We start from the raw sequence: 25,365 nt of genomic DNA, 5'->3' as shown, positions 1-25,365 counted from the left end.
AATGTTTTTTATATTTAAGCTTGTGTTGAAGTGATTTACAGGGACAAGGACAATATGTAATTCTCAGTAGTACACAGTGATTACTTTTTACAGGAGGGGTGGGTAATGCCCCAGGACACAACAGGTCACGTAAGTGGAGACACAGAGGGGTGTGAAGAACAGGTGGGACAGGGGGTTGTTTAAAAAGGGTGGGATGGAGTGATGTAAAAGAAGACAGGATACAAAGATGGAGATGGCGCTAACAGATGGACTGAAGAGGGATTATGGATGCTCTTGGTAGAGTGTGACACCAATTTTCAAGGAAAGGCAGGAAAAGGAGGAGATTTGGGCAGGATTGTACCAAAAAAGGGGAAAAGCAGAAATAATCGCAGAAGGGTAAGAAGGGGAAACTGCATGCTGAACCAAAGAGTTGTTTAACAACTGCACAGAAGGAAGAAAAAGATGAAAATGAATGGATCGAAACAGGGGGGAATTATTACGATGGACATGATGTAAGAAGATTAATGTGCACAGGTAAAAATCAGCTTTTTTTAATGCAGAATAATGTTGAGTTTCTTGTGAAATTTAGCTACATTTAATTCTCGATACTGCAGATACATCTGGTACTACTCATGATTCAAGCATTTCTTTTGATTAGCACACATAATGCCTTTCGTAACGCTTACAAACACATTCAAATAAAATTACATTTAGGATCTGTTTTTCTGTAAAAAGTGAAAATGTGCAAATGTTGCCTTAAAGAACTGTTTTTAGTTTTGAAAATGAGTTTTGTTGATGTAATCTATAATGTAGTCATGTTTATTCAGATATATTAAACTACAGTTTTTATCTTACATGCTCATATATCTGAATTTAATGTGAGTTTAAGGATAAAAATAATGCAAAGGAATCCTTAAAAGCATAAAAAAAAATAAAAAAAACATGCACACCTACAAAGCCCAAACAGATTAAAACAGATTATTAGAGGATTACAAGTAAAGTTAGACTTAATGCAAGAGCTTAACTAATAATTTCATCACGTAACTTCAAACGTAATCCTTTGAATTCCCTCTCTTTCCTTTTCTCATTTTTAATCCCATTCAGTGTAGACTGGATGATGCGTTAGGGAATATCAGTAATAGTTCCGTATCATTTATTCTGCATTTCATAAACACGATTTACCTTTAAATTACAGTTCTGCTCATAAATTTACATACCCCTTGCAAAATTGCATGTTTTTTTTAGTACTGTTCTGAATAAACATAACAGGCAGTAAAACTTCCTACTGTTCTTCAGGTCCTGCACATTCTTCTGCATATTTGAACCCTTTCCAACAGTTACTGTATGATTTTGAGATCCATCTTTTACAGAAGAACAACTGAGGAACTACAGAACTATTACAAAAGGTGCAAATATTCACTGATGTTCAAGATGGTGCAGGGGGTGTAAACTTTTTGAATTGGATTATTTTGTATTCTGGGAAATATGTAGTCTCTGAAGTGGTAAATGAAATGATCTTTAAACTAAAAAAGAAAAATGTACACCCTATAGGTTCCTAATACATCATGGTGCTGCCTTGAACATCAGTGAATGTTTGTACCTTTTGTAATAGTTGTAAGTTCCTCAATTGTCCTCGTTATGAAAAGATGGATCTCAAAATCATATGGTCTCTGCTGGAAAGAGTAAAAAAAAAAAAACCCAAAAGATGCTAGAAAACAAAATAATTCGATTTTTCTGAAGAACAGTGCATGATTATTATCATAACTGAAATTAAAACTAAAACCATTAAACAAACATGTTTGTTAACTTAAAGTAAAACAAACGTATTGTATCTCATCTAGCTGCAACATTTCTCATTTTCATTTAGTTTAAAGAACTAAATTAACTAACAATTTATAAAAACGTATAAAAATGACAAAAAAACGCAACAAAATGACTTAAAATTAAACACAACTTTAAATTAAATGAAAAATATAAACATAATAATAAAAAAATAAAAATAACACTAGAACATTGGGCAGTTTAACTGCTCCTGCCAACAACTCATGAACAACTGTCAAAACATAAAATTGTTGATCATCCAGGTAACAACACACAGTATTAAGATTCAAGGGTATGTAAACTTTTGAACTGGTTCATTTGTGTAAATTAAGTGATTATTTTGTCTCTAATGTGAAACAGTGCATGCAATTTTTTATGATCCCTCTTATTTTATTATAATTATTAACATCTTACATATTCCGCAAGGGGTATAAACCTATGAGAAGAAATGTATATGATTCATATTAGAAGAAGTAATTAGTACATTTATTTGCCTTTGGTTTTCAAAGCAACATAACAGATCACTAATATAAAAAATATTTTAATATTTAAAAAATTCTAATCAAGAAATTTTATTTCATGAAGTGATTTGCGTTACAGAATTTGGCGATAGAAAATAATAATTAATTACTTAATGTAAAAATATCAAACAAATAATGAATCTGTTAGCTAACAAAATCTATCTAATAATGATATACGAATGCCAAACCGTGTAACACGTAGTGCTAAAGTAGTAAGATGTGTTTGTGTAGTTAATGTAATCTGTCTTTTAGAACTCTGCAAGATTTTTTTTCATTTGTTGCTTTGGTTAATAAACATCTGCCAAGAACAAAGTTTAAATGTATACGCCTGTGTTTTCTTTCCTTGTCTGACCCTCTCCTTTAATAAATCCACATCTTCATTTATCCTACCATCTGTCACAGGGATCTCTTTCTCATTTCTGCTTTATATAATTTTCTCAATTTCATTCTCATCCCAAAAGATTTTTTTTTGTGCGTGGACACTGGCATCCCTGTTTGCCCTTCCTTACCTCTGGGTAGCATGTTGGACCACATGTCCAGGCGTTCTCGCTCCCTGCTCTCTCTTTTCCTGACCTCCCTTGCCCTTGCTTTATCTGTGCTGGCTTTCTGCACGTCTTACTGGTGTGAAGGAACGCACAAGGTGGTCAAACCTCTCTGCCTTTCACCTGTCAAGATGAAGAACTGCGGCCAGAACAATAGTGAGCCTTACACTACAGGTATGATATATCACATGCACCTTAATCTTCTGGTTTGATTTTACCGGTGTGATAAATCACAATCGTGCTGATATTCAGACCAACATAACTATTGAGAGTGTGATATTACAAGAAGTTATGACTGAGTAACTTACTTTTTAGAGACAATATTGTTCTGCATATTTGACCCATCAACATAAATAGTCCCAAATTAAATGAAAGTATCTCCAAGCAACAGTAGCTTTTTGCTCCTGAATGAATGAGCCAGTGTTTTGAATGAATTGGTTGAGTGACTGATTCAATGACTCATTCATAAACAGTAAAAAAAAATTTTTTTTATATATTTTTAGCAAATGTAAAGGCCCTTTCGCACCAAAAGTGAAACGAATAAGCCTCAGGATGAAGGAAATACAAATTCACGGCTGTACAGTAGGGCGCAGCTGAAACAAACAGTTCATTTCAGCAATAAAAACAAAATTAAACACAAATGTGATGCTTTTCTTAATTCAGTTGTATCATGGAAAGTCAGCAGCAAAGACACTGGTTTATAAAGTGAGATTAAATACATAAAATATATGTGTTTTTTACACATTTATTTATCGCAGGTTTGCGTAATATTCTGAGTTTGCATTTCGCTGTTGTTTTATTCATTTTGAGGAATACTGAATCTGTCTTTATGCAAGTGCGATGAGTAAACACATGCTTACATTTAGTCTAACTACAATAACTATGTTTACTATGTGCACATTAGTCCTGATTTGGGAAGTAACTTGAGTTACTTATTTGAAAAAGTAACCAAGATAAAATGCATTTAAAAGTAATGCATTACTTTACTAGTTACTTTTAAAAAGTAATCTGATTACGTAACTCACTTTATTAATGCGTTAGCCCCAACACTTTATAAAGATTGTCTATACCTACTGGTGTAATAATGTAGGCTAGTCTGTAGAAAGAGTCAATGAATAATCTCCAATATGACTGACGGACTGTCTGGATTCTGTAACACAGACAAGTGGAGTGATACGAGCAGTGAAAAGTTACAGTGCTTCTACACTCCACTTATTTAGGTAACTAACAGGCTAATTGGTTGTCTTTTTCTTTTTTCTTTTCAGAAAGCCCCACCCCAGATCCACGGGGCACTTTACCACCAAAGCGAAGGGAGGAACTGGCCAGGATTCGTCAAAGGCAATTGGCCAACGCAGTTCACTACATTTGGGAGACGGGAGAAGACAAGTACACCTTCAGATATTTCCACACAGGATTTTGGGAGTCTTGTGAAAAACACGCTGATGGTAAGAAAAAGTCTCATCGAGAGACATCAAAGGGATAGTTCACCCAAAAATGGAAATTATCTCACCCTAAAATTATCTACTCACCGTCAAGTCACAATGTCGATTATGTCATTCTGTTTGTGGACCACAAAAGGAGATGTTAGGCTTCACTTTCACACTGCTCTTTCCCGTACAATGAAACTGAATGCAGAATTTGCGCTATATTTGAATATGTGTACAAGATTTCAGAGATGCAGCAATGCATTTTTTTTCTTTTTCAAATCTTGCAATAGTGCATGAGTTTATAGAAGAGCTGCATGAACATTCTGCCAAATGTTTTATTTTGTGTTTTATGGAGGAAAGAAAGTCATAGGCGTTTTTTTTTTTAAATAACTTTAATACTAATTTCAGGACATTGATGGAATTTTTCAAAATCTAGACACAAAACAATCACTTGTAACGGGCTACCACTTTTTTGGATTCTCAACAAGGGCCTGCACAGTAATGTCAAATGTCAATGTCAAATGTCAAACATGGGGCCATAGAAACAGTGTCTGAAAAAGAATGGTGATGAAGTATTACATCCAAAATAATAATGTAGTCCAGCTGGTTCATGTTCCACAGTAATTGGTGTAAGTGGATCCAGAAACCTTTTGATCATAACATGGAATGTTCATAAATTTTCATAAAGCTATGCATTTATGTAGTGATGCAGCAGTTACTTATCATTTTGAGCAGTTGTTTTAATTGACACTTAGATCATTGCAATGAAATGAAAAATGTGTATTTTGATCATTGGTTGGGAGTTTAATGTCTTGAGTTTTGAAAAATTAGTGCCAAATTAGTGTCAAAGAAATTGTAAAAACCAAACTGGTACACCCATTTTAAAATGCTTTATATGTCATTAAAATAATTGTATTGTTGTGTGTCAGACATTGGATTTCATTGATATAATTGTTCATTCTGCTACATTACAGGAGAACGATGTCGCCGGTTCTTAGATCTTACTCCTGGAGAGACTCATGGTGAGAGTGCAGTGCATGTGTGTGTTCATGAAATTATATGTATATATATATATATATATATATATATAAGTCTCCCTCTCTTTGTACAGTATATGCTCATATAAGTAAGTGTACCATGCATGTGTTCCTCTGTGCCTGCTGCAGGTGTTCTGTGGTTGTCAATGATTGCTGAGTTCATGTACATCAGTTTGTTGGGGATAGGGTTCCTACTCATGTGGGTGGAAGTGTTGTGTGCTCATAAAGAAATGCATGCGCTCAAAATCAACGCTTTTGCAGCCATGTGCACTGTGCTCTCAGGTAAGAGATTGCTTCTCTCTTGTGGTACATTTGGGTATTGCAGTTTTTGGTAATTATTGTTAAAGAATTATATTTTGATCATTTGCATTACATAGACTAGATACCAGTCATCTTATATTGTCCTAATTCCCTCTAGTTCTATCTTTCAGGACTGTTAGGGATGGTGGCTCATATGATGTACACCACCGTATTTCAGCTGACTGTGATTGTTGGGCCCAAAGACTGGAGACCTCAGACCTGGGACTACGGTTGGTCATTTGCGTGAGTACACTTGCATACAATATCTCATTTTGATTTGGTTGGGATCCGATTAAAAGTGTAGTTTGAATTTTAAGTATATTTGTATAGCGCTTTTCACAATATATATTGTTTCAAAGTAGCTTTTGCAGAAAATCATGATGTTAATGTTTATCATATCTTAAGTATTTTCATGCCTTTTAGTTGCATTTAGTAGATTAGAGCTGGGTGATCACCTAATATAGTTTGTTTTGCAAGGATACAAGCAATCAAGCAGTCGAGATTTGCTATTTATGTAGTAAATATTGCTTTATTTGAGTGTACTACACGGTATGTGGGCAGATATAAAGTTGGATATACTGTGCGATAATATAGTTTACAATTTGCAGCAATAAAAAAAAAATAGCGAATGAATAGTGAATGAAAATTCTGTCATTATTTAATCATCACCATTAAAAATATCCAAATAATAGCAACATGATGTAACTATACAAATATATAATATAATATTTGTAAAGATTTTTTCGCTTCCCCTTTGTATTATATATCAAATATCGTTCAAGTTTTCATATATTACAAATATGGAACGTCAAAGCTATATGATATACATACAGTATGTTAATATATATCCAAATATAGAAGACATGTTGTGCCCTGGTTTGTCCATGATGCTAAATGCCACTTGAATGTCAAAAATTAGATATTTTTGAGAAATAGTTCACTGAATGTTGACAAAAGCCTGTAAATCCTGTCTAGATCTTTGTTAATCTCCCTCTTTCTTTTGCATGGTCCTTTCTCTCACTTCTCAACTCCAAGGTTGGCATGGGTGTCTTTCAGCTGCTGCATGGGTGCTGCGGTTATGACCCTTAATTCTTACACCAAAACAGTCATTGAGATGCGTCACCGCCAGAGACTTCGATTAGAAGAGGCCCGCGCTACAACCCACGCTCCATCCTACGATGAGGTGGTCCCAGGGGGCGGGCTCTACTCCGTTAGTGGCCTGTTACAGTGCCCGAATGGGATGATGGACTCTGTGTGGGCATCCAATGGAAGCATGAGAATGGTGCAAGAGGAAGATGTGCCCACCCTGGTGCTTGTTGGGGGATGCAGACCGGATACGTGTGAGGACTGCGAGAGAGAGATAGATGAGATGAAGGAGGCCATGAAAGGAATAGATTCTCCTTGCTGATTCACCCAAAACCCATGTTGTTCCAAACCTCGATTCATTTATTTTATCTGTGGAATACAAAAGAAGATATTTTGAAGAATGTTGGTAATTAAATAGTTTTGGTTGGCATTACAAAACACTGCAACATATCTTAAAATATCTACTTTTCAGTCATGCGGGTTTGGAACGACAATAGTGTGAGTAAATGATGTCAGAATTTGCATTTTGGGTGAAATATACCTTTGAGTTTTTACAACAAAGGCCTTGTATGTTTCGTTTGTCTGATTAACTGACTGACTTGCAAAAATTGTCTATGCAAAATGTCCCTATAGATGATTTTTTTGGGTATGTGTGTGGCTGAAATTCAGTCAGTATGAGTGAGAGATACTGTATGTAGACACACAGCAGATGTGAGAAAGGAGAAAGGTGTGTGTAAATCATCCAGTGATTGGATTTCCAAGTGTGAGAATCCCAGGAAATTTTATTTATGTATTGAAAGGTATGAAACTCTTGAGTGGATTACATTGAGATTGTGTCAGATCACGAAGCCTGTATTATTTTTAGTTATGCATCTCATCTGTTATATTTTAAACAAAAATGTGTTCTGTTATGTCTAATCTTTTATGCTATATCTGTGTTATTTAATAATTTAATTGCTCAGAAAACCATCTGGCTAATGTACAGACTTGCTTAAAAGAATATTATTACTAACAAAATCTAAAATGCTTGAAATATTTACTAAATGTGGAATTGTTGCATCCATCAATTTGTGTCAAGAGGTTTTCTACTACTTCTGAGAGTAGAGCATGGTATAGTCATTACTGTAAATGATATTGTAACTTACATTCACTGTTGTCCAATGTGACATTCTTTGTGTTCCTTGTATTTCTAACGGCTCAAGTTCATTATCACAAATGTTCAATATGGCAAAACAAAGGTAAAAATGATAGCCTATATTAACTCTTTCCCCGCCAGTGTTTTTGAAAAAAGTTGCCCGCCGTCATTTTGGATCATGTTCACAAGTTTCATGGCCCCCGGAATATTATAAATATCTGAACATGCAATATATCAAAAGAAAGAACAGACCCTCTGCTTTTAAACAAACAAACAAAACACTTTATTCTAGCTTAATGCATTCTTTTTTATACTTGACGGTGGGTAAATTTCATTAAAGGAGAACTCCGGTCAATTTGAACATTGAGCTAATTTTTTTGTACATTTGGAGTGCTGTCAGTACAGAGAACAACGACAAAAATCGGTGTTGCCTACACCGTGTTATCCTCGTTTTAAAATTTGCACCCTGTTGACTTCAATGGGGCAAGTTTTAAACCTGCTTTTAGCCTCTTAACATCCTTGATGTGTCATTACACAGCACAGGTCATGTGAGTGATTCCTTCGGAGTGAACGCGGGTGAATCTGACTGCAGTAGATGTGAAAGAAATATATAAAAAATGATGTTTATTCAGCCAGCGCACATACCTGTATTTACATCCTGTTTTCGGTCGAAGTCCACAGTAATCGATTGTCGAGTTCACGCGCGTGATCATAGGTACTAAACCTATGCGCGTGAACTCGACAATCGTTCACTCAGAAGGAATCACTCACATGACCTGTGCACTTGTAATGACACATCAAGGATGTTAAGAGGCTAAAAGCAGGTTTAAAACTTGCCCCATTGAAGTCAACAGGGTGCAAATTTTAAAACGAGGATAACACGGTGTAGGCAACACCGATTTTTGTCGTTGTTCTCTGTACTGACAGCACTCCAAATGTACAAAAAAGTGAGCTCAATGTTAAAATTGACCGGAGTTCTCCTTTAAGAAAATTTTGAGCAAAAAGCTGAGAAAATCATGATTTTGTCAGACTACGTCTGGATCGGATTCAGAACAATGATCAAAACATGGAGTAGATCGAGTCCATCAACACCCCTAATGCTTGCTCAGTCATAGCTCGTCATGGGTCGACATTTCATATAACATTAAGCAGTTTTGATTTATATGCTGTTTAATATTGATGATCGCGTTATTTTACAAATGCATTTGCTTATCTCTTGATCTTCTTCCCTTCACCTGTGTTAGTGGGCCCTATTTTAATGATCTAAGTGCATGGTCTAAAGTGCACGGCACAAGTGCATTTAGGGCGTGTCGGAATTCACTTTTGCTAGTTTAATGACGGGACAAATGGTTGGCATGGTCTAAAAGGGTTGTTCCTATTCTCTTAATGAGTAGTCCATGTGTTTTGGACGTAACGTGCAATAAACCAATCAGAGTCTCATCTCCCATTCCCTTTAAAAGCCAGTTGTGCTCGCACCATGGCGATTCGCTACTTACATGGCGGAATTTGCAAGCAGAAAAACTGAACGCGTCTCCAGAGAGGAAAAACGGATCAGCTCGTGCGCAACGTTAAAGCGTGCAAGCAGACCATCTATGGGACAAGCCGGATTCCACCATATCTTTATGTACACAATAATAATCTTTTACATTGTAATCCTTTTATTTGTAATATTTTGCATGTTTGTGTGCTGCTGTGCCCTGTGTGTGTAATAAGCAGAATGTGTGCGCGTTGTGCACCCAACTAGGCTCATATTAACAAAAAATAAATAAATACTGCGCCATTGACTTTAGACCAGGTTTTTGTTGGTTAATGGTGCAGTCTATTTCAGTTGCCTTAAAATAGCAACGCGTCAACAATGTGCCTGAACATATCTCGTTTTCAGACATGGGCGCACAAATGGATGCAAATGCATTTGCTATAACAATGTGGCACAGGATGTGAAAATGATAACTGCGTCAGGCTGAAACTAGCAAAAAACACTTGCCTCGTGCATTGCACCCGGTGTATGTAGGGACCAGTGTGTTTTTGATCAGGAGATTCAGTAGCCTACTCTTTCAGACGATGTGTAATAGCGCCCCTTACCATATAACAGTGAAAACACGGAAATCAGGTGTTGTGTCGAATTCTGATCCCCGCCAAGTTATTACCCCCCTAGTATTGGTAGGTTTAGAATTAGTTGTGGGGGAGGGATTAGGATTAGGGGTGGGGTTAGGATTAGATAATCAAGTACTGACGTCAACGAGGGAGGTAATAATTTTGCAAGGAGTTGAAATTGGGCATAACACTGGAAATTCGCGTCAATGGCGGAGAAAGAGTTAAAGAGACTGGAGAGAGAGGATGGACTGTGAAGTTGGAGATTTTGAAATGTCTACTTTGCAATGTTGGACAGGCGATTATGTTAGTAATCCTGACTTGGACTAAGACAGTGAGGAAAGGAACGGTTAGTAAACAGTGTTATAAAGAGCATAATGATGACTCTCTTCAACACAATATTAGAAAGTTCTCACATACAGACTCGCATTTACCTGTGTGTTGTGCATGAAGTATATATCTGGCCCAAATTTGCCTTGCGTTGACACACACAAAGATAATCTAGGATTACGGGTAAATATTGCCACGAGAATGTTAAACCTCTCGGCCGCTAGCAGACCATCAGAGATTAATGTGCTGCCCATTCCAGCGGTTTACTTGAACTCTTCACCTCAACCAAACAATTACACACAAATTCACAAATACTGACTCAGAATAGTGAGACTCATGGTAGCCTTTTATTGTTTTAGTTTAATTCCTCAGCTACGGACATCAAAAAACAGATTTGCACAATTTAAATGACAAACATTATTGAATATATTGTGCAATCATCCTGAATGATAAATTGTTTTCTTTTTCTTTTCTTTTTTTTCTTTTTTTTTTTAGTTGGCCTTCATCTGCATTTTACTTCTTTTACAAGAGGAAAATGAATTATCTAGCTCTCATTTCATTTTATAAAGAAAACAAAGATTGCTTACAGCTCAAGAGTATATGTTATAATTTCATCTTTCAGAAAGTGTATTTTCACACAGTTCAACACATAATGTTCCCAGCAGTGACACTTTACTATCAGTTTACAATCTTTAATAATAATCACTTTAACCTATCCTCACTCCATCTATCATGACTCGCTCCAAATATTTTGCAGTTAATGGGCTTTCAGATATTGACAAAATTATTTCACACTAATACAAGAAACAGACAGATGTGGCCAGATTAAAGGGGTAAAAGTTAAAAACAAACTAAATGAAAAAGAAAGGGTGGGGGGGGGGGGAGGGAGCACAAAAGGAAACCACATGATAATAAAAATACAGTGTTATTGTTCTCGTTTTATTGTTACTTTTTAGGCTCATATTGAATAAGGTGGATAGCATCTTCATTGTCAAGAACACCTTGAATAAACTCGCCCTCAGCCAATCGCTCTGAAAAAAAAAAGAGAAAGAGAGGGTGAGAACCCTCAATGTTACTGGACAATATTACATAGCTTTTAACAGCAGCTTTTTGACATTACAATGGTACCATCTACCATCATGAAAATGTATATTCAAGTAACAGACTTGAAACTTTTACCATGTATCCAGGGATGGCAGATATTTGATAATAATACATCTATTGTATTATTTTAAAAGATATACAAATAGTTAAACAGTTAGCCTATTTAAAAACTAAAACTATAAAAACAAAGACATTACCATTATCTTTTTTATTGAAGTACGACCACAGTTTGTCTGCTCTCTTCTCAGCAGTGTTTGCGTCTTCTGGAAGATCCTCTTGGGCCTCTTTAGGGATCAGCTTAAAGATAGCCTGAAGATCAACAAGATGGAAGAAAAGTGAAGTTGAGAAGGGAGGAAAAATAACAGACTAATGCTCATGCTCTGTTGAATACCTGTAACACTTTTTTTTCGATAGTCCACTTTAAACATTCTACCTAAAGTAACTTTGCAACTACATATCAACTATACCAGTCATGTCTATTTAATATCTGCTAACATTTTATTATGATGCTCCCCTAACAGAAATTCTACTGACTATAAGTACATGTCAACTCATTCTACTAACCCTAACCTAACAGTCTACTAATACTCTAATGAGAGTTAGTTGCCATGTAGGTGGAAATGAATGCGAGTTAGTTGACAAACTTGCAAAGTTACTTAGTAGAATGTCCAAAGTGGAAATATAGTGTAACCTGAATAATTTTTAAAACTTCTCTTTCATTTACACATTATGGGATTGGAACTCAAAGAAAATTGCACATCAATCAACTTGAAAAATGTTGGTTTATATCCAAACACAACGACTTAAATTTAACTGATGTTAATATATATATATATTATTTGTTGTGGTCATTGTTATAATATATATATATATATATATATATATATATATATATATATAATCTGTTTGCCTTTTAATAATATTATTAATAATAGTCTAGCCACCATTTCCCAATCTCATAGCATTTTCTCCCCAATACATCAAAAGTAAACACCTTAAATTTCAATACAGGCTATGCAATATTTTATTACATTATTCATTATTCATCAGCCATAATTGGGAGTGTCAAATGAATGACCATCTGCTCTTCTGATGATGCTTGTCTGGAGGTAATCATAGATTAGGACCACTAATGCCAAGGGTTATTAACATAGACTTTAGTTTTGCCTGACCACAGCTGACCTGGATCTGAGTGGTTCAGTGATCTGAGGAGATGTTTATCTCTGACACATAAGACACGTAAGAATAATACAGATTAGATGCAGTACCAAAGCTCCTGCCAAAACCACTCACTGGCCTCAACAAGCCCAGTCTTTAATCAGCTACTCTTTGGCATTCAGTCACTGGCATGATGACAGAGACATTTACACTTATAAACCACTAAACCAGTGATCACAAAGCCTGAGTATGAGGTCAATGCTTATCTGACACTAGCTGTGTGAGAATAACCATTTTAATATACATCCACAAATGCCTTAATGCCATAAACAATGCCATAAACAATGCATCAAAAAGGTAAGTGTATCTCCTGTCCAATAGTATCCATATTGCATCTTAAGTTTTCGTGGTGGTGTACTCTCTTCCAATGCTTTAATTTATATTACTGTACCGATCGCCGTGACTCTTTTCTTGCTTTTTTTTTTCTCATGTTTGTCCTTCTGGACATGTAATATGCAATTTATGTTCCCACTGTTTACTGTGACTTCTATGACCCACTGATCCAGAGTCTTTCTAAAAAAAGGTCTCTCACACCGTAATCTCCCCAGCCACCTGTCTGTCCACCTCCGAAAAGGCCTCTGTGTGCATTTATTGTTCAAGCTTATTCTGGGATCGGCCAATTCCATTAGCCATGCTCCAAGGCACTGGCTTATTAACTCAAAGTTACAGGATAAGACATTTGGCTTCTTTTTTAATGATGCCTTGTGCTTTGTTTGTGTTCAGTACATTGCTGACAAAACAAAACTTAGAATGAGAATAGAGATAATATTTAAAGTCTGGTTCATTGATCAGGAGAAAGGTTAGAATGCATCTGCACTATATTGGGGCAGGGGCAAGTTGTCACATGGGGGAAGTGGTCTGTATTAAGACTGCATAGGGATGTATTTCAGTAACTATAAGGATTTGAGTCTAATGTGTTTCAAACATCTTAAATCAGAATAATTTTGTCCTCTAAAATGTTAATATTATCATTTGTAACAAGTGAACACTAAAACCACACTGGGATACATTCAGAACAGTCAGCTGTAATGAAGAGAGAGTTTAACCATAAAAGTTGAACTTTTTTCAGGACACATATTTATTATAAATGACTGGTTGGGGTAAGTTGGCATCTTAGCATGTTGTCGCTTCTTTAAGTGTTATACATTGAAAAATTGTACAACATTGCTTCTACATTTTTTTTTTATTAATGTTTTGCAGAAATGATAGGCTTTTTAATGGCAGGTTCCATTGTGACAACTTGCCCCTGTGTGACAACATCCCCTGCATATTGGGGCATGTTTTCACTAAAGGTACATTTTTTCCTGGGGAATAAGGGTGAAATGTTCTATAATATGTGATACTCTGAGAAACTGCAGTAAAATAGTGTGACAACTAGCCCCAGTCTCCCTACAAAAATACACTCACTCATTTATGCTATGATTTTGAAGGGAAGCCACACAACAGTGCCACAAACGTTTCATATTTGTGAAGATATCATTTGACCTACCTGGCAGATTTCTCCCACTTCTGACTTGGTGATGTAGCCGTTCTTGTCAACATCGAAGAGTGAAAAGGCCCACTCCAGCTTCCGCTCCGTCTTTCCAGTTGATGTCATATGTAGAGCGATGATGTATTCCTTGAAATCCAACGTTCCATCATCATTCGTGTCAAAGGAGCGGAAGACGTGCTGGGCGTATGATGCGGCGTCACTTTCTGGGAAAAAACGTTCGTAGATCTTCTTAAACTCTTCTGGTGTGATACGGCCAGACGGGCACTGCTTCTGGAAGTTCTCATACCACTGTGCCAGTTCATCCTCTGAGAATTTGGTGTTGAGTTTGAGATCCTCCAGGATCTCTTTGGACATAGCACTGCTTTTGGCATTCCCCATTTTTGGCAGCTGGTGGAGGGCACAGGTAGGGGTTCGGGAAGTGTTGTTTGTCGGGTCCTCCTTTCCCAATCAGAGAAACGCTCTACTTTGAAGCTGCTCTTGTTGAGATGTTCTCAGAGAATCTCTTTTTTTGTTGGGTGCCTGTAATTAATGTCCCCAAAATGTCCCTCAAAACTCCTTTGAAAATGATGGATTTATAGATGAGTTAGCAGAGAATGAACAATGTCTGTTGTAATGAAGCTCTCAAATGTAGAGGGAAGAATGACCACTGATTTATGACGGTGGCTGAGTGAGTAAATGAGTGAGTGAGGGTGGGGCAGGTGAACTTAGGCTGTTACCTTTGAATACAGGTTTAAGTCGCTAAAGAGGGATTTGACATGGCTGAGCCTCTGAGCCCCAAATCAACAGCTCGGGACTATCCCCTTCCTTTAATTATTACAGTAATAACCCTGAATACAATCAAAACAACATCTATCTATCTATCTATCTATCTATCTATCTATCTATCTATCTATCTATCTATCTATCTATCTATCTATCTATCTATCTATCTATCTATCTATCTATCTATCTATCTATCTATCTATCTATCTATCTATCTATCTATCTATCTATCTATCGTTTGTGTAAATGAGTTCTGGGCCAGTTGATAAAACTGTCACTTGCCTACATCTTAAGCTTGTTGATGATAAACATGTAACGTCACACAAAATAAACATTTAGTTTGTGTGACGTATCAAGCCTTATTTTTAATTCTACTCTTTTAAATATGTCACAATTTTAACATTATTTAGATAACTTCCATTTTTATTTAACATGTTGAAATTGCGAAACTGGCTTGAAATCAAGAAAACTTTGCACAAATCAGTAAGGTTTCACACCTTCTACTATATGTGTGTTTATGAATTTATACATTGCATTGAAGTGCAATTTCCAGCTATTGTTCCAAATCGCATATTTAACTAATTATAAAATTAAAAATGATTAAAAATGGCAGTAAATAAATATGTGATATAGTAGTAATTTTGGTTTTCTTTTAATCAACCTTGCAGGTAAACTCTAGAGAACCTTTATTTACAGAACTTTCTAGGTGGGCGACATATTTTGTTTGGATCACAGCTGACTGATATCAAGAAATACTATAAGGCAATTGTATAGAACCCAAATTCACAAAACAAGTAAATGTTTATTATTGTGAAAGAATAAGATGACTCCAAATCATTTCAGCAGCAAAAGTGCAGTGGTAAAGTCATTAACAATGAGTCCTGAATATACAGTCATGTCCTCAACTGACTGTCTTAGTCCTCTTAATGAGACATCCATGCACTTTGGCACAGAAAGCAGCATCCAGACAACCAAACTGACCTTTTGTGACTGTAAGGCGGGTGCCAGCAAGTCTGGGCTACCCCTCGAGAAAACAAAAGACTCTCATGAGAATTACCATTTGAACTCTCTCTTGCAAATGTAACAGCAACATCCGAGATGCAGCACACAGTGCAGCTCACACCTCATTTTTATAGTCTTATCATCTCCCCCTGCTCCCCCTCTTCTCCTCCTCCAAAAAACAATGTTAAGTGTGTACAAAAAAGTAACTATACATGTTTGGTATCATTTAAAGTCTCAGTGCGCCTGGTAAAATGGTCTCATTCTCCCAGCCATAATGAAAAGCTAAAATAAGTTATAAAATATGAGAAATGTGGTGTGCCCCTTAAAAGTGTGCCCTCCCCCAGATCCTCCATTCAAACTACCTCCTGTATGGAAATAAGTATTATTCTACAGGTATCAAGAACCCATTCAATTACAAATTCTGATCTCACAGTTGTGAACCCCTCAATAGGGGACCAAAATCTAATTATAATGACAGACACCACCATTTGGTAAGCATATTGAATTATCTGGGTTTAAAAGGAAAACTGGCAAAAGGTTGGAGGAGTCTGTAGGTAGACTTCCCACACGATCGCCGTGTGTAGTTTTCATTGCCAGGTAAATATTTCTATAATTTTTAAACATTTGATTTTATTCTGACTGACTCTGAAATTGTTTTCCCAAGTAGATTAAATAGATTCGTATGTTACCGCAAGTTTTGCGTCATATTAGTGACGACTAATATTTGGCATCAATTCAAGTTTGGTTTGCTTACTTGGTTTGCAAAGACAAGAAGTGAATTTCCATTTAGAACAGCAAATGCTGCTTGACCAATCTAAATTTGGGTGTGTCTTACCTCTGTTTCAATTTAATGTTACTTTAGATAAGTGTACATGGGAAACCACGGCAGGGCCAATCCAAAGCTATTATAAGAGAAGTATAATGTTGAGAAATATAGCAGCACCTGCTATATGTTTTATATGGCTTTTTAAAAAATCAGCTTTATCTGTTTTATTTGAAGAAGCATTTACGAACTGTCAACACTTTCACTGAGCGTGAATCCAGTCACAGCAGCTTTTGCTGATGTCAATATCAAGTTCAGTGAGGTTAATTCGAAACACCTCTGGGTTTTGTTTGATGGTGTTTCATTTGCAAGTTGTAATCGGGGGATCATTAAGCCTGGACCTGACATCTGCCGTACCCTCATTTCCAGGAACAATCCCTCTTTTAATCTCATTCCTGTACTCCTCACCTCTCTACAACTTTTCTTGCCATCTGTCCTTTATTGGGTCTGTTGTCATCTCTGGTGCTGGTTTTCTAATTTACTGTATTATGCATTTTTTTTAGTTCGGTGTCAAACTCATAAGCAACATGACTTTATCCTGCTCACTGATTGTGGTGTCCTCACTTGCACATAAACTGTTGTTACTCCAATAAATTCATGAGGTCGTGTTTGGTTTAGTGACTAGCTGTTTTAGTAGCAGCTGTGTTTAGGTTCATTTGTAAATATCATTAGATTGTTGAACCTGTGACACACGACAATTCTGTTGGGTCATTCTAAATAAATACTGGCAGTATTTTAGCTGCGTGTAACAGACATTTACTTCTCTCTGGGCTTTAGTGACACACCTCTTCCATAGTAATATTATCGACCACATTGCTTTTTCTATCATAACGATGCGTTTACACTGCTGAGGAGCGAGCAAAGGGGTGTTTTCAATTCATTGCTATGAAAGAGCAAAACGCTTGGGTGGTGGATCGTGGGATTAACAGCAGAGACCGGAGAATGCATTGAGAGTATGAAAAAGTGATAAACTTCATGCAAATGTAAAGAAAAAGACTGCTGTGCAGGTAACACATGTCATGAGCATTTAAAGGGGTGGTATAATGCCCCTTTTTACAAGATGTAAAATCTCAGATGTCCCCAGAGTGTGTAAGTGAAGTTTTAGCTCAAAATACCCCACAGATATTTTTTTATAGCATGTTAAAATTGTCCCTTTTTGAGGGTGATCAAAAACGCATTGTTTTGTGCGTGTCCATTTAAATGCAAATGAGCTGCTGCTCCTGGCACAGAGGGCGGAGCTTCAACAGCTCGTGTCCTTAGCAGCTTGTATGCACTAAAATGTCAGAAACTGTTCTGCCTTTTATGTTCAAACTGGAGTCGGACAATGATATAGAGACTCAAGAAGAAGTGACAACATGTAGAATGCAACAGGACATTTCTGAATGGTTAGTTGATGAATTTATGTAGCTGATGTGGAGTTAACTATCTTCAAGTCATTGATTCGCATATTCTGTCATGATAATCTATAAATCGCTCGTGTGGGAACTGTTGTAAGATGCCTACAGAGTGACATGCTATTGCATTTGTGTTACATACTGTATTGCAATAAATGTGAAAAGACGGATGCGACAGCTTGAGCTCTACTACAATAACTCTTCCTCTTCTCATAGACTCACCCCATTTGTTGCGTGTTTTCAGGGGCAGGGTTTATGTAAATTTGAGGGTTTGTGATGTCACTAACCCGGAAGGAAGCTGGTGTAGTCCCTATCCGTCGTTTGTTGTAGTCCTTAAAAAGCGATTTCTGTAAAAGAAAATATCTCCCTTTGCTTTGAACTTTGAGCATTGTAACTTTGCAGGTGTCCTTTATGCTCAAACAGCAATATTACACACTATCTAAAGTTAGAAAAGTGAAATCATAATCAACAACTCCTTTAAAGCAAACATAAAAAGAAAATTGATCATTCTTATTTTTTATGGAATATTAATATAAATTAGACATAAACAATAGACATACATTAAAAAAAGCAACCCAACAGTCAAATTTTTTTTTTTAGGCTTAAAATTGTGTCTCACCAAACAGCTAATGATTTTTGACTCTCACATGTTTACAGTTTTTCTCAATCGCTTTGGCACATATTTCTAAACAGTCTTAACATTCTCTAAACTGTAAGGGCAATTGTCAAAACTGTTTGCTGGAACATCAGAACTCCATTGCATGTCTGTAAAATGTAGTATAACTCACCCAAAGTATTTCATTCATGCTTCAAAACCTAGTTATTGTGTCAGTAAATTGGTCAATGTCACCAAAACAAAAAGTGCATTTATTTTTGAACAAATGTGTTACATGTAAACTGAAACCTTTTACTTGTCCAATTGTATTTTTCATATTACAGTAAATTTCATGTTACTGTAAATACTAAACAGAAAATTGCCTCAAAATTACATTTTGTCACGGTTGGTAGATCCGCTGTCTCATTCTGGTCTTGTGTGTTTGTGTATGTGTGTGTGTCTCGTTTGCACTGATTGTTTCATGTGGGCGTTACCGCTCGTTATCATCATCAGCAGCAGTTGCAGACCATCTAGTTAGCCTATTTAATGCCCTGTCTTTCGTCTTGTGTTTGTCAGATTGTTGGTTGATGTTTCTAGTGTTGATGCCTGTTCCTGTTTTCCTCATGTTTCCTGTTTTCCCCATGTTTCCTGTTTTCCCTGGACACTGGATTGCTTCACTCCGATCTCACCACTGGTTCATCTCATCACTTCAGGATCGCCTGTCTCAGTCCCTGCGTCACGCTCTCCTGCTGTCTGTGTTCTGTGTCTGATCATCGCCTCTTGAGATCTTCTGCCTGCACTGAGTCTTCGTCTGACCCATCTTACTTTCCTGAGAGAACTTATGTTAATTAAACACTCATTTGCACTTGCATTTGCTTCCGTCTTTATTACACATTTATGGAAAAAAAAATCTAGGTGGAAATCCTGTCACTCTTGTTGGTCTGGCCAAAGATTTTCATCAACATCACATCTGATGTTTCCCCTTGCCATGCACCGGGGAAAAAATTTCCTTGAGTGATGCAATCATCCCCTGCAGTGATCACCTGATGTCCTCACAAGCAGCATTCATGATATCTAACAGAGACACCGACTTGCGGTCGATGTTCATATATTTTCCACCTCCATGCTGAAAAAAAACTCTTCTATCAGATTCAGGAATGGAGATTATGGTGGAAGGAACTACATTGTTATTCTTTCATGTTCAGCAAACCATTCCCTAACAATGTTGGTTCGGTGGAAGCAGACATTATCCCAGACGATAACATAAATTTGGAAAATGGTCTAACTAAACCTTTTTCTTATTCATGTAGGTCTCTGGAAAGTGTGTTAAGGAAGGCCAGGAGAAGTTGGGTGTTATAGGGCCCAATGTGTGGGATATGTGTGCTCACACTATTCTCTGAAATGGCAGCACACATTGTAATATTACCCCCACGTTGGCCTGGTGTGCCAATTGTTGCTCGGTGTCCAATGAGATTGAGGCTGCACGTCTCTGACCTTTGGCCAGACTGAACCCAACCTCGTCCTCAAAAACTAGAATGTGGGTTGTTTCATGTCTTTCTAACTCCATTATTCTCAATAAAGTAAAACAGTAACAATGTAAAGTTAACTTTACATGGCTTATTCTAGACAGATTAGCAAATGTTTTCTCTTCTAATGGGTATCTAAAACTTTTAAGAAATATATACAGGTATCTTAAGTACAGTAAAACTCACTGGACAATGTACTAACTGCACACCAATGGTTTACCTGGACATACTACCACAGCTCATTTACTCTTTTACTATTTCTCTCAAATGGCAAATGTCAAATTTGATGTCTTTTCAAAACTCTGTCTATATGGAAATGCTGACAGAATTTATATTTGCAAAGACATCATTGTCATTTATGTCGCAATTTGGATCTCTTAGCCTGATGGAATTGTTGGCAATGACCATGTTGCAAATTTCTTGTTCTTGCTGATGGCTAAATACTGCTGCTCTGTCACCAACATGAGGTTGTTGTGTGGATATACTGTAGAATGTACCAATAGACTTGCATTTACCTTTACAATACCGATTTGTATAAAAAATGCTGTAATAAAACTAAGGTCCTCCATGTTCAAAAATGGTAGTGATCGTGTTGTTGGCAAACTCCATATATGCTTCCAAACTTGATTGGTTGATTGTGATTCCTATTTTATTGCAATGGCAGGTCATTTGTCAATTTAGCAGACGTACCATGCCAGATATTTATGGAAAATACATGCATGTCTGTCAGATTTGGATAACTGAATGGATAATTTTGCATGTGATGGCTTACACGATGAAAGAATATTTAGAAGTTGTGAAGAGATTGACAGTTTCACTGAGAATCAACTCATCAGTTTTGATCAACAAGCATGTGCATTTAGTTATTGTGCAAAAGTACAATTGTCTACAATTTGCACAATAACTAAATGCACATGCTTGTTGATCAAAACTGACGAGTTTGGCACTGATGAGTGCATTTTTCGTGGACAAATGACAACGTTTTCACAAAGATCCCCATGGATTCACATGGATCCACAAAGACAATTAAAAACACTGTATTATGCTGCCAGCCCATTAGTTGGCGATGTCACTTTGTAAAGTATAGGCTAACACCATGCGCCTATAGACTGAACACGTAATACGCATGCACATGACATCACCATTTTCACAAAATTCACGTTTTTATTAGTTAACACAGAGACGATAACGGCATCTTTTTCAAAAACGTGCACTTTGAAACCCGTTTTCAAAAGCTTGCATTTTCAGGCCCCCAAAATGCCGTTGTCATGTAAATGAACGGCCCAAACGCATGAAAAGTTTTCAGTTTTTAGTTGAAAACGGTGTCCTGTAAACGGCCCCCAGTCTATTCAGCATACAATTTAAACCGTTTACAGTGCTGACAGGACAAAAAAGGGAACATTTCACATTTCGTCTGGATTCTTTCCCCCTGTGCCCATACATTTCCCCATTTAAATCTTAAGCTGTATTTGAAACTTTCCAAAACATTCTTTTGATACAGGTCTGCCCTGCCTTTAATCACCCTGGATTTATTTAACTCCCTTGGAAACACCAGACATACGCAACTGTTCCTTCTTTTAGCACAGGGATTTTCTCTGTGCTATTCCAGGAATTTCCAGAGCACATTTATTGGATTAGTTGTCAGAGCTAATTACAATGTGCCCACATTAACAGCAAATTACAAGGATTGCTGGGACTAGTAGATATTTAGCCTATAGTTGTTGTGGATGTTATGTGAGTGTGGTTTCATGTCACTGTAGTGAATCATTGAAAATGACAACATAATAAACAATCTATCAAAAATACTTTGTACCCTTTCCTGAAGGTGCACAGCACCAAACAGGCTGACTCGTCAGTCATTTGAAACAACAATTGTGCCACAAGATTTGGAAGGAAACACCCTCTAATGCAAGTGTTTACCGACATCAAGGTGTTTTCAAATGTTTAATGAACATCTTATGCCTTTGGGTGTTCAACGGATCAACTTGGGCTTTGAATGAGTAGATCTTTAGGAATACCTAAACAAGAACAGATGTCACTGATAAACAAATTCAGTGTTTCTTTACTGAAAAGACTCAAACCCAACTGGCTTCAGATATTTTTTGAGCTTGGAAATGATTATGAGAGATATCTCAGAGGTAAATCAACAAAATTAATTTCTTGTTTGCAAAGAATGAGGCACGCAGACAGGATAGCGATTGAAATGTCAAAAGGGCAGGGGAAATTTCTTTCGAAGGAAAAACCAAACTTTCTGCCTAGAAAACAATACCTCTTTTAAAAATGCAGCCGGTTCTTAAGCAAAGGCAGGAGTGAGGGTGGGAGCAGAGGAAGGGAGGGAGTCTTAGATAAATACAAGTTAATGGGTCATAATGTTGTCTAATGACAGACATCGCTTTCCTTAGGGACACAAAGGGGCGATGGAAACAAACAAATGATAAGGAAAATAAAAACAACAGTTCACCGGCTCTGTGGTGGGTACAGGCTGGTCTGCAAGTAGTGATACACTATGTGAATGGTCGTAGAGCACCGCACTCGCATTTAACATGTTCTTGCCTGAGAGAAAACATGTCCTTGGAGAACATTTTTTACACTGGGGAAATTTAGGGAAAAGACTGGATTAACAATATTTTATATAATATAACACAATTTTTTTTTTTCATGTTTTGAAATACAAATATATTGGTGTGACTCTTTACATGCAAGAAAAAGGTGAGAAATTTATACATTTGACTAAATACATATTTATGCATTTGATATGTTTGTATTCAATCAACACATATTTATAACATTTTAATTTTAAGGTACAGTTTGGGGTCGGTATACGTTTTTTGAAATGTTATTGAAAGAAGTCGTAAGAAACTTACGGAGCCCAAACTTACGATTGGTAGTGTACTTTATATGACACTTAATGATTATTATAATTTTTTTAACTAGCCAAGATACTGATAGATAATACTAATTTTGACATAAGTCATTCTTATAATGAGAGCTAAAAAAACAATCAATATTTCTAAAATGTATGTGGTCTACATTTTCATACATGGATATTGATTCACTTAATAGTAGTCTTTCTATAATTTATAACTTTATTTGTTGTCATCACAATGTCATTTTCTATGCATAGGCTATTATGCTGATGTATATTGTGCTTTTGTATCATTTATAGGGAGTATAGAAATGACTGACACAACCCTATGAGGAAAGATAAGGACAACCACAGAAGAAGCACAGTCTGTGTGGACAACTGCTTCCTAAAATATTTATTGTGTTAAAATCAAACATCAACAGAAGAGGCAGGCAACTTTGGAAAGATATTACTTTTGTGGAGCACATTAATGATGGCAACATCCGAGGACCTTTCATCCCAGCCTAACCCGTCCCAATCCGTGAAATATGATCCAAAATCTCAAACTGTAACGTTACCAAATGGGTTGGTTTCTGTGGCCGGTGTCACGGTGGTGACGGGGGGAGCGGAGCTGTCCTGTGGCACCTGTATGTTGGCCTTTGGGGTTTGGGGCACTCTGGTTGGTTTGAGTATCGTGTCATTGGGTTTATGGGACCATTTGGAGTACAAGAACAGTGGTCCGTCACACCTTCTGGCTCTTGGATTGGTACTGCTGCTTACCAGTTTGAGTCTGGTAGCCGTGATCTTTGTCCTCCGTTTCTTAATGAAAAAGAGAAGAATGATGGCCAGAAGAGAGAGGGCAGAAGCTAATTTAGTGTTGGTTAATGATTATGCGGAAGTTGTTTTAAAAAGAGTCACGGTGTAAAAGAGCAGTGAAGAGAAAAAATACATAGCAGTTTTGTTCTCGTTGAATGAGTCTGCTGCTGCTTCATCCTTCTTTTTCTCCATCACTGTTTGCTTAATCATGTAGGAATGTCACAGGAAATTCATTGGGTTCACTGTTACAGGAAACACTTGGCTATGTCCTGTGTGATTTCAGAACACTCAAGAGACATTTCTTTCTGCATTCCTGTGTATTTATTAAAAACAGTTTATTTACCACTCTTCAAAGGACTATTAGACTTACATTTTTCATTTAAGTTTGAATTAATATTATTCCACAGCTTTTTAACTTTTAAACCTAAGCCCTTGAATCCATTTTTGTACTTATTTTGATTTATCAATATATTACATAAACTACATTTTCTTCATTGCCATATGCTGTCAATAAAATGACAACAGGCCCAAATTCATCGCATCTGCATAGTTTAGCAAATATACAGTATGGGGTATCTAAAATTGTTAACAGCTTGTGTGATTGAGAAAACCCACTGCCTTTCTACATATGCATGCACTGGTTTGTGCAAACATCATGTATGTGTTATTTGGGTCATTTATCAATGTTTTTCTGAAAGCACAAGTTGGATTTTATAAACGATGATCTACTACAAAAAAGGCATTACAGATTTTTTTCAAGTGTTATTTTGTTTAACATTGTTATTCTTACTACTAATAATTTTACTTTATGCCATGTGCCAGTGCTATTTTAAATTAATTGTAAATTAACAAATTGTAACAATGAAATGGTTGAACAGACTTAAAAGATTTTTTTTCTTGCTCTAAAGTATCATTAGGGAGGCAAATTTACAGTAACGGACAAACTTGTGTAACTGCATGTTAAAACATCTTTGAAACTTTACAAATTAATTGTTCAGTGTAAAAACGGTAATATCTGTCTCCATCTGCTGGTCACTTGTATTATTCTTTGCAGTGATTTACTGAATACTGTAAAATGTTATACTGCCTCTCATAAAGATGTATATTTACTTAAATAATCAAGTTATTATTCTTTTTTATATCATGATGATGATATGTATTATTAGCAGTAGTGGTGATAAATTATTATTGTTATATTATATAATAGTATTATCATTAATGTTTTTAGCACTAATATTAGTGAGAAAATGAACAATGTTACATAAATATGTTATACAATGTAGAAAAAACATTGAAAAAACATTAATCAAAGAAAGCTAATATGCTAAAATATAGGGTACTTTAATCATGCACAGCTTTGCACTGACGTTGGCAAGTCCTTAACTTTTCTCATTTTCATGTTCAAATGATCCATCTGTGTGCAATCGGTTGAAGACAAAAATGAGGAGCTGTAAAAACAAAACAAAATATGATCTATTTGGTTGCAGCAGACGAAGCTCAACTTACAGTTACAGCAATA

At 36.4% G+C, this 25,365-nt stretch overlaps 3 protein-coding genes across 3 annotated transcripts; 2 read left to right on the top strand and 1 right to left on the bottom strand.

Moving 5' to 3' along the window:
* Nucleotides 1-37: 37 nt before the first annotated feature.
* Nucleotides 38-7,968, top strand: LOC311306745 (germ cell-specific gene 1-like protein). The gene is made up of 7 exons (XM_084435300.1): nucleotides 38-513; nucleotides 2,724-3,037; nucleotides 4,129-4,308; nucleotides 5,265-5,312; nucleotides 5,457-5,609; nucleotides 5,759-5,870; nucleotides 6,663-7,968. The coding sequence occupies exons 2-7, from the start codon at nucleotides 2,842-2,844 to the stop codon at nucleotides 7,033-7,035; spliced, it is 1,062 nt and encodes a 353-aa protein (XP_084291426.1). The 5' UTR covers nucleotides 38-513; nucleotides 2,724-2,841; the 3' UTR covers nucleotides 7,036-7,968.
* A 2,627-nt stretch (nucleotides 7,969-10,595) lies between these two features.
* Nucleotides 10,596-14,774, bottom strand: rcvrn2 (recoverin 2). The gene is made up of 3 exons (XM_084385866.1): nucleotides 14,081-14,774; nucleotides 11,571-11,682; nucleotides 10,596-11,300 (listed from the first exon to the last, which is right to left on the bottom strand). Exons 1-3 carry the CDS (start codon nucleotides 14,459-14,461, stop codon nucleotides 11,215-11,217), a joined length of 579 nt encoding a protein of 192 aa, XP_084241992.1. The 5' UTR covers nucleotides 14,462-14,774; the 3' UTR covers nucleotides 10,596-11,214.
* Nucleotides 14,775-23,513: 8,739 nt separating this feature from the next.
* On the top strand, nucleotides 23,514-25,023 carry LOC311306821 (transmembrane protein 100). Its single transcript, XM_084435402.1, has one exon. It carries the CDS (start codon nucleotides 23,521-23,523, stop codon nucleotides 23,953-23,955), a length of 435 nt encoding a protein of 144 aa, XP_084291528.1. The 5' UTR covers nucleotides 23,514-23,520; the 3' UTR covers nucleotides 23,956-25,023.
* Nucleotides 25,024-25,365: the final 342 nt, after the last annotated feature.

This window comes from Rutilus rutilus (assembly GCF_951802725.1).
Source record: "Rutilus rutilus genome assembly, chromosome: 17".
Taxonomy (NCBI): Eukaryota; Metazoa; Chordata; class Actinopteri; order Cypriniformes; family Leuciscidae; genus Rutilus; species Rutilus rutilus.
Note: the sequence above shows the minus strand (reverse complement) of the source record. Positions and strands in the feature narration are given on the sequence as shown.